This window comes from Cyprinodon tularosa, unplaced genomic scaffold (assembly GCF_016077235.1).
Source record: "Cyprinodon tularosa strain WSP-4 unplaced genomic scaffold, ASM1607723v1 ctg440, whole genome shotgun sequence".
Lineage (NCBI taxonomy): Eukaryota > Metazoa > Chordata > Actinopteri > Cyprinodontiformes > Cyprinodontidae > Cyprinodon > Cyprinodon tularosa.
The window spans coordinates 537510-552766 of record NW_024039164.1 but is presented as its reverse complement, the minus strand read 5'-3'; the positions used below and the strand labels follow the sequence as shown (position 1 = coordinate 552766).

Sequence of the window (15257 nt, the reverse complement as noted above, 5' to 3'; positions counted from 1 at the left end):
GGTTTCTTTGTACCTCAGGAGTCACTGAAGGTTTCTTTTCTCTGCATGCAAAATTTCCTCATCAGTAATATTAGTTGAAATGAAACTTTCTTAGGGCAATCTAAAGAGAAAAGAATAAAGTTGATCAGTTTCAATATCAAACTCACAGCTTTAATCTTTTTCATTTGGAAGCATTTTAGGGATTGACAATAAAGTAATTTTTATCATTGTTTCTGTTATTGAATAATAAATTTTTTCTCACAAACGCACTTCTTGGGCTTCCATTGTTCAAAGTGAGATTAGTTTGTCTCATTTGTTTTAGACGTATGCTCATAATTGATAAACTAGCTCACTGTGTAATATCACATGCTGCAAACATTTTGCATGTCAATGTTTTCATCCTTTACAGTTGCAGCGCCTGCCATCTTTTTTTACAATTCTAGTTTTACAAGCACATGGATGATTTTTTTTTATCATCTGTCTTTTTTTTATATCAAGTATCTAAAGGGAGAAAAAAACGATTAATCAGATTTGGCATGAAAAAACTTCTTTTAGCCATATTTCAAATTTCAAAAATTTCAGCCAAAAAAAAATTGAAATTTTGATTTAGTCATTGGATCATAGAGATCGGCCTATCTATGAGTGGTTTAGATTAGGGCTGCAACTAACTTTATTTTGCAAATCGATTCATCTGTCGAGTATTTTTTTTAGATTAATCGATTAATGATTGGAAAGCTAAAGTTTGCTTAAGAAGTATTTTTAAGAGCATATTGACAGGAGAAAACTTTTTTTTTTTTAATCTTAAATGCAAACTGTTTATATATTTTTTGGGTGGCTCTGTCAGCTAAAGGCAGGTTTTGCAGTCTATATACTCCAGTTAATGATTACTCAATTACTAAATTAGTTAACAATAATTTAAATAATCGATTAATCAGAATTAATCTGATTACCTTTTTTAGACCTTGTTCAGATATAAAATAAATAAAAGAGACCAGAATGCATTATGTTCTTCTTTAGCTCGCATTCCAGTATCCTTTTACTGGAATTAACATATTTTTGCAGGTGAATGATGTGATTAAATGTGCCCCCAAATGTTCTGGAGAGTTGAGTAGAGGCACCAACATTCACCCACAGCCCATAGTTTTCAGGATGTTTCTCCTTTTAGAGAGCATAAATCAGTCTTTCAGGCTTCCTGTGTCCCTTATTCTTGTGGAATTACTTATGAGGCTGTCCTGCTGCTGAGATGGGCCACTACTCAGCCTCGCAACTCACATCAGAGATCACTTAGCTTCTCTGGAACCCTGTGCACCTAGAGAGTAAGTCATCTTCCAGTAAAAGTACTAAATCATTGTTGCCCCCAGCTTTTCGTGCATTGCTAGAGACTTTGATCATTACTTCATCTCAATTGCCACCTTGGCACATCCTGCTCCAATGGACTAAAGCTAAACCTGTTTTTAGTGCAAGAATGAAATTGGAATTTGCTTTATGTCTTTTCTTGCTATAAATGCTCCCAAAAGTACAATAAAATGGGCCCAAAGGTTCAAGTTTCTCAAGCATCTTAGATTAAGAGCAGCGACTATTGCACTGCTGAAACAGACCTTCTGGCGTACAATTCTTATGAACCGCATGATGTCATACAGTACAAGACATTTCCCTTCACCAGATATACTGTAGTTCTTTTACAACCACAAAATCATTATATTTTATTGGGTTTTTATATGATGGAGCAAACCAAAATTGCATTTGATTGTTCAATGAATGAAAATAATACATGATTTGAAATAAACACAAAAAAAAAAGATTAGACAAATTCATTAGTTTTTATCTTCCTTCTCCTTGATGTTGTTAAATAAATTCAAGTGTATTGGAATATGAATCAATGTCTAAGACAGAACAGATAGCATCACAAAGACCCGCCAGGGATGATGTTGTGAAGAAATGTGCAAACCATCTTCTGAAACTTAAATAGTGGACAACCTAAGAGCTTCCATACATGGCCTTTAAGCTAAAGACAGGCTGTCAAAGGGATCTTTATCAGTAAAGCTCCAAAAGGCTCATGTGGAGAAGCCACAATAGCTACGTTTACATGCGCAAAATTTCCCCGATCCGATCCAAACTTTGGTTGATCGGAAATTCAAAATCTCCATTTACATGGACACTAAATGAAATGATCCGATCATGACGTGTGTATACATGTACCAAGCGTTGGATCAGATTAAACCTTTTAAGCATGCGCAGAACTTCCTGCCAAACTTGGCAGTTCTGTCTGCGTCTGGTTTTTGGGAGGCCTGACAAACGATGCGCTCGGAGCGAGTGGAAAGAAAAACGGAGAGGAGGAAAAAAGCGCTTGGCAGCGAAATGTCCGAGAGAAAATGTAGAGAATGAGCGATTGAACCGGCGTGAGAGAGCGAGTGGGCTGTGGAGAGAGAAAAGAGGAAGAGGAGGAGGATAAATTCCTGCTTCCTGCAGCTTTAAATGAACTTGAATGTATAAGTCGGCGTTCCTAGACTCCTCCCGCCATGTTGTTCACAACAAGAGCGAGAGCGACCGGTGGTTTCCTGTTGTTGACAAGGCGGAAAAACGTCACGCTGACGTCGCACACATGCGCAGTGAAGATTATTTTACTCTTAAGATCCGAATGGGTGTTTACAAGGACGCCAATCAGAATGGCGATCGGCAAAAACCACCTCTCTCTTTTGGAATTAAATTTATTTCCGATCGGACCGAATCGGATTAGAATCTTCAGTCTGACATGTTTACATGAAACATTTTTGATCTGATCAGGCCTTCAATCCGATTAGTTGTGTCCATGTAAAATTATTCTCCCTCCTTGAATTTTTTGACCTTTTGCCTCATTTCGGGCTTCAAACATAAAATTTATTGAATATGTTAAACTTTTTTCACAAATAAAAAAACTGAAGAATGGGGCATGCAGAATGAATCTGCTCCTTTACTTTTAGTGCAGAAACTCTCCAGAAGTTCAGTGAGGATCTCTGAATGATCCAATGTTGACTTAAATGACTGATGATGATAAATAAAAGCCACCTGTGTGTAATCCAGTCTGACTATAAGCAGAGAGCATCATGAAGAACAAGGAACACACCATGCAGGTCTGAGATACTGTTGTGGAGAAGTTTAAAGCCAGATTTGGATACAAAATTATTTCTCAAGCTTTAAACATCCCAAGCAGCACTGTGCAAGCGATGATAACAGATTACTGCAAATCTATGAAGACACAACCCCTGCTCTACAACAGCAACAAGGATAAGATGATTAAAATTGAATTGAAGATGGACGGAGCAAAATACAGTACCATTCTGTAAGAGAACCTGCTGGAGTCTGCAAAAGACCTGAGACTGGGAACAAGACAATGATTTAAAACATAAAGCAAAATCTACAATGGAATAGTTCACAAATAAGCATGTTCAGGTATTTGAATGTCAACTAGTCAAAGTCCAGACCTGAATCCAAACCAGAATCTGTGGGAAGAACTGAAAACTGCCGTTCACAAATGCTCTCCATCCAACCTCACCGAGCTCCAGCTGTTTTATAGGGAGAATGGGCTAAAAATTCAGTCACTCAATGTGTAAGACTGCTAGAAATATACCCCAAGCTGTAATCGCAGTAAAAGGTGGTGCTACAAAGTTTAAACTCAAGGGGGCTGAATAATTTTTCACACCCATTTTTTAATTTTTTTTACAAAAAGTTTAAAATATCCAATATTTTTCATTCTACTTCATGATTGTGTTAGCCTGACGTAGTCCGACTCAATTCTAGTCAGAATATGAGTCTGATACTGCTCCATAGAGCTGTGATTATGGGGCGTGTTTTGAACGAACCAGGAAAAAAAATGCCTCTGCACTCAATTGGATAGACCTACAACCAATAAGAGCAACGGAGTGCGTGACGTATCTTAAGCGAGGCATAGTTGTTGTCCACAAAAATCAAAGCGTGCAGTTTCACGCCTAGAATAAGAAGATGAGACTTGATCGCGTTTCTCTGTTCCTCTTTCAAAAATTAATTTGCTGTCGATATCTTCTAGAATAGACCTAATAGCAGAATCTACTCACCCAAACTCTCCAGCGGCAGCCATTATTGTTGTCACCCAAGCGCGCATTGGTCACGTGGTTGATAACGTTACTCTTGATCATCTGTCCATCATCGTATAAAGCCCGCCCTGACAATTTGATTGGATCGCCTGACAGTGGGCTTTAATACTCGCGCTACTATGGAGCAGAGCCAGACCGAACTTCCCCGAACTCAAACCTTGTGGGCGGGACTAAGTTCGGACTGGCACCCAGGCTATGATTGTGTCCCACTTCACAAAAATTAAAACTTTCAATCATAATGTCTGAAGCCTGAAATGTGACAAAGGGTCAGAAAGTTCCAGGTGGCTGAATACTTTTGCAAGGTACCGTATCTACAAATCTAGTCTTTACACCTGAGTGATGAAAGGATAATCATTGATGAAATCCAAATAGCATTGGTGGAAGTCAGAACTAATTAGATTTTTTTAGCCTATATTCAGAAAAAAAGAGACTGTAGCTACACACAAGATAATCCTGAAAGGAAACTTATTAAAAATAAAAAAATATCCTGAATTATTTTAGTTACTTGAGTCTGAAGAGGAGATTGATCAAATAAACCAGATGTGTAATTTAAAGCTACAGTGTGTAATAATTACAGGGATATACAGTCAGAAATGTAATATATTATAACTATGTTATTTATCATCATCTACGAGCTCAGCCTCTTAACCTTAAAGGAGAAGTTCGGTTTTTTACACTTTAAGCCCATTTTCTGTAGTGTCCAGGATGAAATCGAATGATCGACACCAAAAGTTTGACAATTGCTCCTGTCTCTGCTTTTTGGCTCATTTAGAATCAACCCCTGGCTGCTTTAGAATGGCTTGCATAGAGCATGTCCGATAATGTCCTTAAAACAACCTTAAACGTTCTTTTTTTAAAATATGCTACTCACCGGGTCGTCAGCGCTGTTCAATGACGTTCCAAAAAAAGTTTCGTGAAGAAAAAACGTTCCTGTAGTGTTTTATTTAGCATTTTGTAAATCCCATTGAGTTCTGTAGGAATAGTCAATATTCCCCTGCCACCGGAAACGGAAATGGGGCCACTGCAAAAACAATCCAGAAATAAGTAAAAAATGGCTTAAATTAAGTATATTTAGCCTTAATTTGAGCAGGTAAATAAGATGATTTGCCAATGGAATGAGTATTTTCACTCTTAAAATAAGATAGTTAGATAATATTTACTTGAAATAAGACGATAAAATATTTTTTTCTTATTTTAAAAGAAAATTGTCTTGTTCCATTGGCAAAGTGTCTTACTTATCTCCTCAAATCAAGGAAAAACACACTTATTTTAAGAAAAAATAACTTATTGAGATTTATATTTTTTGCAGTGCAGTTGTAGTCTTTTCGCTTCACTCTGTGTACTCCGACGTCGAGAATCAAGAATCCACCTTTCGTATTCCATTTTCAGAGTTTTTTAAAGTGTTTAACAGAGACGTTAGCACCTCGACGTCGGAGTACACAGAGTGAAGCGAAAAGACTACAACTGTGTAAACAGGCCCCATTTCCGTTTCCGGTGGCAGCGGAATATTGACTATTCCTACAGAACTCAATGGGATTTACAAAATGCTAAATAAAACACTACAGGAACGTTTTTTCTTCACGAAACTTTTTTTGGAACGTCATTGAACAGCGCTGACGACCCGGTGAGTAGCATATTTTAAAAAAAGAACGTTTAAGGTTGTTTTAAGGACATTATCGGACATGCTCTATGCAAGCCATTCTAAAGCAGCCAGGGGGGGATTCTAAATGAGCCAAAAAGCAGAGACAGGAGCAATTGTCAAACTTTTGGTGTCGATCATTCGATTTCATCCTGGACACTACAGAAAATGGGCTTAAAGTGTAAAAAACCGAACTTCTCCTTTAATATTTGCGTTGCCTTAGAGTTCGTTATTTATAATTACATAGGAGCGGGTCTCGCAGCCATGGAGGCAGACATCTTTGCGCTACGGCAGCGCAGAGCCAACAAACTAGCGATTGCGAGATCGCCCATTACGCTCGAAAGTAACTACGGCAAGTTGAGAGAGATGAACTGAGACAGTACTGAACAATAGATGGCAGTATTAAAATTATCTATGTAAACAAACCTCATCACTTGAGAAGGTAGGTGATGCGGACGTTGTGGAAGACATTTTGTCCCGTAACGCTCGCCATACTGTTGGGGGGGAGAAGCAGTGGGGGGGAGATGTTCATGTTGCTGCGGTCTGCAGTCTGGACGCTAGATGTCGCTGAAAATTACACACTGTAGCTTTAACAAGTGACTGTATGTTATATATTTATGTGTTTTTGTGTACCTATCTAACACCTGTAAATGTATGAAGTAAAATATTTCTTCCAAAAATTAAGTATTTTGATCATACTTAAACCCAATTATACTTTTTAAAAACATAAGTAGTTTTAAAGTAGCAACTGAAAGCTACAAAAGTTTAAAACATCCAAGCAGCTTTTTTTTTCTTTAGAAACACCCTAGAGTGAAACAAAAGCTCAGCCGATAGATCATCCTTTAGATTTCCTTTTCATGTGGCAATAAGATGCTGAAGGAATCCAAAAGCTGTTTGAAGGGAAGTTCTATGAAAGATAAGAGTGCAGACTATGCCAGGATGCTTTAAACATTTATTGTAGGGCAGGCCTTTGTGTGGCTTCTTGGCTTAACTGCTTTTCTTTGGTTTTCCTAATGTCTTAGATTTTCTCCCTCAAACTCACTGAGTCTGCTTTCACTATAAAGTCTGATTACATTTGGCCTGCTCTGCCCCATTCTGAAGTGCCCTTTCATGGCCGGACTAGTGTTTGGTCCTCTGCTTCGAATATATTTCCTGGTTCTGCCTTGAATTATGGTTGGCACATCAAGCTTAGGAGAGCTTCGGTTTTACTGCCAGGATTTTTATGGTTGGATATGTTAACAATAGAGCTTTTGAGTATTCTGAATAAGTCTGGACCAAAGCTTAGGCTTCAGAAATGTTTTTACTTCAAGAAACCTGAACCCCTTTTTAGACATTTCCTTCTTTTGCTGTTCTTTGTTGGTTATTGTTTAATGTTTCTTATGATTACAGCCCCAGTTTTCATCTTTAGGTAGGATGCTTTCAGATTTGTTCATCTACATTGCTGAAGTATTCAACCCCTTTCAGATTGTGTCATTTAAAGCCACAAACATGTATGTGTCTTTGGAGGATTGTTTGTGCGTTATTAACACAAAACAGTTTAAATATGGCTTCTTACAAATCAAAAAGATTAGCCTGCATTGGTATTCAGTCCCTTTGACTGAAACCTTGAATAAAAAAAAATTGAGGTGCATTTTTAGTAAAGTGTGATTTAATTTCAGTATATCATAAACCCAGCAGTTCATAAACACCAACAAACGCAGCAGACAGACCTGGAAGCTGTGGACATCCATGTCATGTTGTAAAACACTAACCCAAGATTTGATTCATATTAGGGCTGTTTGATAAAATAGAAATCATATTGGATCGATATAGATAATTACCAATTAATTTAAAACTTATAATTTAACCCATCCCCTTTAGGAGTAGTAGGCTACCATCGTGCGGCGCCCTGGGAGCTGTGTGGGGTTAAGGGTCTTGCTCAGAGACCCAGAGTGGGAGTCTGTGGGAATGGAGCACTAACCCAGAACTTCAGGATTCCAAGTGCCCTAGTGCAGCGGTCGGCAACCCAAACTGCTCAAGGAGCCATATTGGACCAAAAAACAAAAAATAAATCTGTCTGGAGCCGCAAAAATGTAAAAGACTTATATATGCCTCTTATGGCAACACGGGCTCTAAGTGTATTATCCCACCATAGAAATGGACTATGTGGGCTTAAATATATAATAAGAATTCAAGATTAAATGTTTATCCTGGAGCAAATGTCACATAGCAGGATGAGGTGATGGACGAGCACTGAACGCTCCCATCGCACGCCGCTTCATTGTGCGCCACTTCACCGCCCTTCACGGTGCGGTTGTTGCATTGATGAAATTATAGAAACACAATAAATGAATCTTTCTATGGTGGACGTGTTTCTGTTGGGAGTAGTTGATTGAGTCATGAGGAACCAAGAAGGAACTGACATCCATCAGAGCAGAGCTCTCTAACCCTGAAATCCGACATCCTCCATCACCATCGTTCCTTGGTGTGATTTATATTTTTAGGATTTGGGAAAAAAATAGAAGAAACTTCCCATACCTGCATCAGAGCGCTACCTGTTGGATCTATGGATTTTCCATCCTTGCAACCAAACTACCATCAGTTGTGGAATTTGGAGATGCAATTGGAGATGTTATTGAATATTGTTCAGCCCTAATTCATAGCTATCAATAGACAACCCTCAACATAAGACAACTGGCCAGGAAAACTGGGTATTAATTGCTTTTTAAGATTTCAAGCCCTATGCCCTAACCACTTGGCTGCAACTACCCAGAAAAACTTGCAGGTATAATAAACTGCGGTTTATTATACCTTATACCTAGGAAGGCTGAATATAAATGTTTACAATAATTCTTAAGTTTTTTATATGACTAAAATAAATATTCCAAAGCCCCGTGTCCATTTTCTTTGATTTTACAATTAAGCAATGCTTTGTGTTTGTGCAATGCACAAAATTCCAATAAGATACACTTAAATTTGTGATTGAAAAATAAAAACATTGAAGTGTGCCGGTGGTTGCCCAGGTGACTGTAGTTTAAAAGCCTTGAATCATTTCTTTACAGTTCAAGCACTCAGTGAGTCATATGTTTGGCCTTGCTAAAGAAAACACTGGCTATTTACTCCAATCAACTGCTGGTTCAAAACATCAAAAGGAGGAAGTAGGCTTTATGAAGAGATGTTTGCCATGTCTCAGATCAGCTGTCAGCCTCTCCTCCTTCTGGACCTCTACTCTATATGGACTTTATGCACAACTCCACTACTTAGGAGAGCTCTTTTGTTTCCTGTCTTTTTCTACTGGAAGAACTGATTAATCCAGGTGTGCCTGACCTCAGTAACCATGGCCAGACACACCTTGATTAATCAGTTCATTAAGTGATGAAAAACGGGAAACAAAAGAGCTGTAAGTTCAGGAAGTAGTCGAGTTGTGCATAGAGCCCACTCACTTGTTGCTGAGATGCCTCTTGGGGAGTTGAGAAGATGGTAGGGGCTTTAAAATAATTGAGCAGAACAGATCTTGAACATTGTCTGGCTGGTTCTTCTTATCTATCTATAAGCAGTCAGCAGGCATTTTAGCTGTTTTTTTCACAGCCAATACAGAATAGAAGACAAAAAGGAATTTTCAGTTCCTGCACCAGTTTCTTAACTTGAGTTGGACACTAAGTCAGTGTAACTAACCTTTTTTGTTAGTTTCCAACATCTAAGAACTGTAAATGTGATGGTAACTCTCCACACAGTTTGTAGTCACAGTATAAAATGCTGCGTGATCCCCTTGCTCCATTTCCAAGGAGCTTTTAGTCTAAGATAATACACACAGTCATTTCAAGTTCAAAGTTAAGCCCGAAAGATGAAGGGCCGTGTTCGGTTGGAGGTCTAATTTTTTTCATATGCAGATCAGCGGTGGTTAAGGAAATCATTTTATTTGTAAAAAGCTGCCAAATCCAGAGGCAACATGTGTTGGGCAGAAGTTTTACAGATGGGGGCATTCAGTAGGATAGAAATCACCAGTGAAGGTGCCCAGAAATAGATGCTTTGCTGATGGATTAAAGGAAATGTGCACCTGCTGTGTAGGAAGTGCATCAGAAATTATACCTTCTTTTATGTTTGTTAAACATTCCACATCAGGGGCAACTGTCCAACAGCCAGCATTTCAAGTCACTATGCCCTCAATCCTATATAAAGGTGGATGAGCCTAGATGATCATATTCAGAGGCCTGCTAGCACAATAGGTAGATGTCACAGTGCCCTAAAAATGAAAACCACTGGGTAACTTAAGGTGACCACTGCAATGCCTCCAGTTCTTTAGGACAAATGTGAAGTTAGAACTCTGCCAAAAGTGCATATACTTGATAGATACTCATAAGAGCAGGTTTATTTAAAGCACATGTGCATGAACTAGTCTCCAGGTGCATTTTTGAATGTTTTATGCGTGCAGATTCAGCACCATAAGGCCCCACTATATCACAAGGAGGAGTGCATGCTCCTCTCTGCGCTCGGGGCTTGCTTTTAATGCATTAGTTTTGCTGTTGTTTTTTCTTAGCTACAGCTAGTAACATTAGCAAAGCATCTTCAGGTATTAAAGGGGTCATAGAATGATTCTATAGGGTATTTGGTGCTGGTCCTTAAGGTCTCTGGGTCAATAGGGTCTCTTTTGTCAATAGGGTGTGTAACATTGGCTGGGCTGAAAATGGCACATTTGCTCTTCTATGAGCCCTAATGCAAACCTGGTTGTAAGCCCTAGAATAAAACAGGTTTTCTTCCTTTTATGGCATGCTCATTAATATTTAGATGAACTGTGCGCTGTTTGGTTGTTTTACAACGAGCGAAGCTTCTGAGCAAAGATGCATTATAGCAACAAGCACTCACTCACTGAAACATCAAATTGTTGATAGGTAGGGTGACCAGACATGTCCTCTTTTCCATGACATATCCTACTTTTGATACCTAAATAAATGTCCAGGGGGAATTTCAAAATCGTCCGGAAATTTTTTCAACTACAGTGCAGCAGAATCAAGCAGTGAGGCTGGTCCGGGAACCCCAGCGGACGGTAGCAGGGAGGCAGCGGGGTACGGAGCGACCAAACTCGACCTGTTGACGGTAGCCTGAACACCGCCTGAACACCGCCTACCTTATCAGCCCCCCTCCCCCGGCCTAGCAGTCAACACTTCATACCCCCCCCCTTGGTTTCCAAGATTTGAAGACGTTTCGCCACCTCTCCAGGAAGCTTTCTCAATTCAAATGTCTGGATCCGCAGTGAGTTTGAGTCTTATATAGACAAAGCCTTGTATCGCTTGGAAATATGCAAATGGTAACCGATGAATGGGTCGTTTGGTTTGGTTGGTGGTTTCAGATATTACAGGCTAACGATGGAACCAAACGACCCATTCATCGGTTACCATTTGCATGTTTCCAAGCGATACAACGCTTTGTCTATATAAGACTCAAACTCACTGCGGATCCAGACATTTGAATTGAGAAAGCTTCCTGGAGAGGTGGCGAAACGTCTTCAAATCTTGGAAACCAAGTCCAGTGGATATTTTTTGAATTTTTACGGAATGACTATGACCTGGATGACTGAGAACCTACATCACCATGTTAGTGATATGTTGGGGAGGCTGACAGTATTAGCTCTACAGACATAAAACATAAAAACATTTCTGTGGAGAGTAGTTTACGTGTCTGTGCTTTCAAAAAAGGTGCTAGCATCAGTATTCACACTGCAAAAATTTTAATCTCTGTAAGTAATTTTTTCTAAAATGAATTACATTTTTTCTTGATTTGAGTGAGCGGGTAAGTCAGGCACTTTGCCAGTGCAATAAGACGATTTACATTTAAAATAAGAAAAAAACTTCAGTCTCTTATTTTAAGTGTTTAATATCTTATTATCTTATTTTAAGGCTAAAAATAGTTATTCTGTTCGCAGATCATCTTTTTTTACTAGTTTTAAGATCATTTTTGCAGTGCACTACATGTGTGCACTTTTGGCCAAATTCTGAATTCATAGACAGACAAAATAAGTACAAGATGCTCAATCTGTTCTCTGAGCACCAAAATAAATCTTATTTCTTGACTTGAAACAAATTATTGAAACAAAAATTGCAGAAAGACATACAAGGATTACCGATGGCATTTACTTTTCAGAGATACAGGTATGACTCCTCTCACAGGATGTGGTGGGACCCTGGTCAAACACCATGATTCTACTTGTCCTGTCCTCTGTCCCCCACCTGTGTAATATTAGTAGTTTCCAAGTCTCTTTGTCTTCCCCATACCAGCATTCACTCGAACAGCGTATGCAATCTAGGTCCGCAAATAACATCTGTGGGTGTTAATGCCTAATAAAATACAATAACTGCATGACTGCTGTAGGTCAAATCTCTGCTGGTATATAACTGAGAACGTGGCAAACTTTTGGGACAGGACACCAGCTAACAGCTTTATTCGTTTGTTCTAATATTACAATGATTGGATATAGTCACATGACCATCCATTATGTGGAACCATTCATTCTAGTACAGGCGTAGTTGAGAATTTCCTGTAAAATGCATATCTAATACATACTTTCACTAATGTCTGTTGCATTTGCTTCCTCCTCTCAGGCCGTGTGACCCCCGAGCAGCTGTGTTCCTACGTTAAGTTGTTCAGGACGAATTGGGAGGCATTAGAGAGTCACTGTGGGGTACTTCAGCTGGGCTTGGCCACAGCCCAGATGCTCCGACACCCGAGCTTGGCCCGCTGGGATTCCTGTCTGGCTTTCGAAAGGCTGCTGCTCCAGGTGTGTGCTTATCTTATACAACCTTACTATCCATATGTTACGCACAATAAAGGCTTGGGAGTCCGCCAGTCATAAATAGAATACCTCCTATGACAGATTTATTTTCAGTTTTACAGTCCCGCTAAGTATACATTGATTCCTCATGACCAGAATATCAGATTGATTTGGGCTTTTACGATTCTTTTGAACTGTTCTTATACCAGAGCAGTTAAAACTACAAAGATTATTTTAGAAATAAACATAAGGTGCTGAAAAACTTCAAACAGAATCTAAGATGTACATACAACTTCAAAAATAAATAATTTCTTATTGTGTTTTGCAAATTCTGGACACATATCTGGCTATATTTGTAACCATTCTCCTTATCATAAATTACTAGATTCAACAAATCTAGTAATTTACTACATCAACAAATTGGCTTCCACCATGCTTTACAAGTTGTACAATCCTCTAAGGTTTTAAAGCTTCAGCTCAACATCTATAAACAATGTTAATTTTGGCCAAAAATCCTATTCTTTGTCTTTTTATGAACACAAACATTTTCTAGTCCATATGGTTAGGTGCAGCTTTGAGCCATGTGTGTCTATCCGGGACTTATTTCTTGCTCTCTATGCCTTTTCAGTCCTCTGGATTATAAATTTGGCTTTATAATAAACCAAAACAATGATGTTTCAGGAGTTTTTAAGTGAGGCCAGCCTTTTGGTTTTCTGGTTTTTGGTGTAATGTCTTTGCCATCCTGATTATGCTCATTTTGCCAAAGTTTATTTTTAAATCAAACACAACTAATAAAAATTCCATTTAAGCATCAAACCAGCTTTAAAATTGGTTTTATGTTTGAGTCAGTGACAAAAAAAAGTATATATACTTTGACATTCCTAATAGCAAAAGTACGCATGCTGAGACATTTTTCCCCACAATAAAACTGCAGCTTATATTGAGCTTATATGTAGCTATTTTACACAATGTTAATTAGAAAACATCTACAATAAAGTAAAAACTCTAATGCCCATTCTTATTTTGCATGGACTTTATATCAGATACAGACAAACTATATTTAATTTTAAATTATGTTATAAGTCTCACTCATATTGATCATAATGTGAAACGTTGAGCGTATTAATGTAAAAAAAAACCTAAACAGGTAAGTGGCGGCTTTTCAACATGGTGACCAGAAATGTTGAATTAACATCCAGGGCTTTCCATCCTGCATAAACAAAGTCCGTTTTGTTTGCGTGGAAAACATTCAGATCCTATAAACACAGCAGAAATGACAGATTTCTCCCTCTCAACCTGAAAGCTGTGAAGTCCAGAAAAGGAAAAGCAGAAGCCCATTTTCACAAGGAAGGACGTACACGTGCGTTCGTCTCCTGAAAGGTCAGAGATCAAGATACACTATATTGCCAAAAGTATTTGCTCACCTGCCTTGACTCACATATGAGCTTAAGTGACATCCCGTTCCTAATCCATAGGGTTCAATATGACGTCGGTCCACCCTTTGCAGCTAGAACAGCTTCAACTCTTCTGGGAAGGCTGTCCACAAGGTTTAGGAGTGTGTTTATGGGAATTTTTGACCATTCTTCCAGAAGCGCATTTGTGAGGTCGCACACTGATGTTGGACGAGAAGGCCTGGCTCTCAGTCTCCGCTCTAATTCATCCCAAAGGTGTTCTATCGGGTTGAGGTCAGGACTCTGTGCAGGCCAGTCAAGTTCATCCACACCAGACTCTGTCATCCATGTCTTTATGGACCTTGCTTTGTGCACTGGTGCACAGTCATGTTGGAAGAGGAAGGGGCCAGCTCCAAACTGTTCCCACAAAGTTGGGAGCATGGAATTGTCCAAAATGTCTTGGTATGCTGAAGCATTCAGAGTTCCTTTCACTGGAACTAAGGGGCCAAGCCCAGCTCCTGAAAAACAACCCCACACCATAATCCCCCCTCCACCAAACTTTACACTTGGCACAATGCAGTCAGACAAGTACCGTTCTCCTGGCAACCGCCAAACCCAGACCCGTCCATCAGATTGCCAGATGGAGAAGCGCGATTCGTCACTCCAGAGAACGCGTCTCCACTGCTCTAGAGTCCAGTGGCGGCGTGCTTTACACCACCGCATCCGACGCTTTGCATTGCACTTGGTGATGTATGGATTGGATGCAGCTGCTCGACCATGGAAACCCATTCCATGAAGCTCTCTGCGCACTGTTCTTGAGCTAATCTGAAGGCCACATGAAGTTTGGAGGTCTGTAGTGATTGACTCTGCAGAAAGTTGGCGACCTCTTCGCACTATGCGCGTCAGCATCCGCTGACCCCGCTCCGTCAGTTTACGTGGCCTACCACTTCGTGGCTGAGTTGCTGTCGTTCCCAAACACTTCCATTTTCTTATAATACAGCTGACAGTTGACTGTGGAATATTTAGTTAGGAGCAAGGAAATTTCACGACTGGATTTGTTGCACAGGTGGCATCCTATCACAGTTCCACGCTGGAATTCACTGAGCTCCTGAGAGCGACCCATTCTTTCACAAATGTTTGTAAAAACAGTCTGCATGCCTAGGTGCTTGAATTTATACACCTGTGGCCATGGAAGTGATTGGAACACCTGATTCCAATAATTTGGATGGGTGAGCAAATACTTTTGGCAATATAGTGTAGTTGAGGGGAGGTGGAGTAATAGGAATAAATCAAAAGTCAAAGTGCACACAGTAACCACTAGTTCCTTACCTCTTGTTTTATTTTCCCAGCAGCGACCTGGACATATTTTGACTCTCCTACAGAAACCAACAGTC

At 39.4% G+C, this 15257-nt stretch overlaps 1 protein-coding gene across 1 annotated transcript in view; it reads left to right on the top strand.

The window, feature by feature from the left end:
• scfd2 (sec1 family domain containing 2) overlaps positions 1–15257 on the top strand; it is a 160023-nt gene that overhangs the window by 22407 nt on the left and 122359 nt on the right. Inside the window, exon 4 of the mRNA XM_038300144.1 lies at positions 12303–12478. Within this exon, the coding sequence (XP_038156072.1) occupies positions 12303–12478 (176 nt within the window). The remainder of the gene's footprint in view (positions 1–12302; positions 12479–15257) is intronic.